This window comes from Penaeus monodon, chromosome 21 (assembly GCF_015228065.2).
Source record: "Penaeus monodon isolate SGIC_2016 chromosome 21, NSTDA_Pmon_1, whole genome shotgun sequence".
Taxonomy (NCBI): domain Eukaryota; kingdom Metazoa; phylum Arthropoda; class Malacostraca; order Decapoda; family Penaeidae; genus Penaeus; species Penaeus monodon.
In genome coordinates, this window is record NC_051406.1 from 18,875,627 (window position 1) to 18,876,061 (window position 435).

At 56.3% G+C, this 435-nt stretch overlaps 1 protein-coding gene across 1 annotated transcript in view; it reads right to left on the reverse strand.

Moving 5' to 3' along the window:
• LOC119586298 (leukocyte elastase inhibitor A-like) overlaps positions 1–435 on the reverse strand; it is a 6,800-nt gene that overhangs the window by 3,349 nt on the left and 3,016 nt on the right. Inside the window, exon 2 of the mRNA XM_037935004.1 lies at positions 76–397. Within this exon, the coding sequence (XP_037790932.1) occupies positions 76–395 (320 nt within the window). The 5' untranslated portion in view covers positions 396–397. The remainder of the gene's footprint in view (positions 1–75; positions 398–435) is intronic.

Here is a 435-nt window from a genome sequence, read left to right on the forward strand (position 1 = left end):
GCAGTTATCGTGCAGACTACTTTGGCTGAAACGAATAGGCTTTCGTCCTTTCCTCTGCCTTTCGCCCACACTTACAAGGCCTCCAGCGCTCGCCAGATCTTGAACGTTTCGACCTTGCCGTCGACTCTCAGGGCCCTCTGCAGCTGCGCCTCTGTCTCTCCCGCCGAGCCGAGGTAGGCGAGGATGAACGCCGACCAGATGCTGAAGGGCGAGAAGAAGAAGTTCCTGGGGGAGCTCGGGGAGTCGAGTCGTCTGTAGAGGTCGAAGCCGAAGTCGGTGACGCCGGAGAGGTCGGTGTTGACTTTGATGAGGAAGTTGTCGTTGTCGGTGAAACACTGCGGCTGGACGACTCCCACCAGGGCCGCCGCCACCGCTCCTACCACCGCGAATTTCATCTCTGGAAAGATGAAAAAAATATGTTATATATAAGCAAGA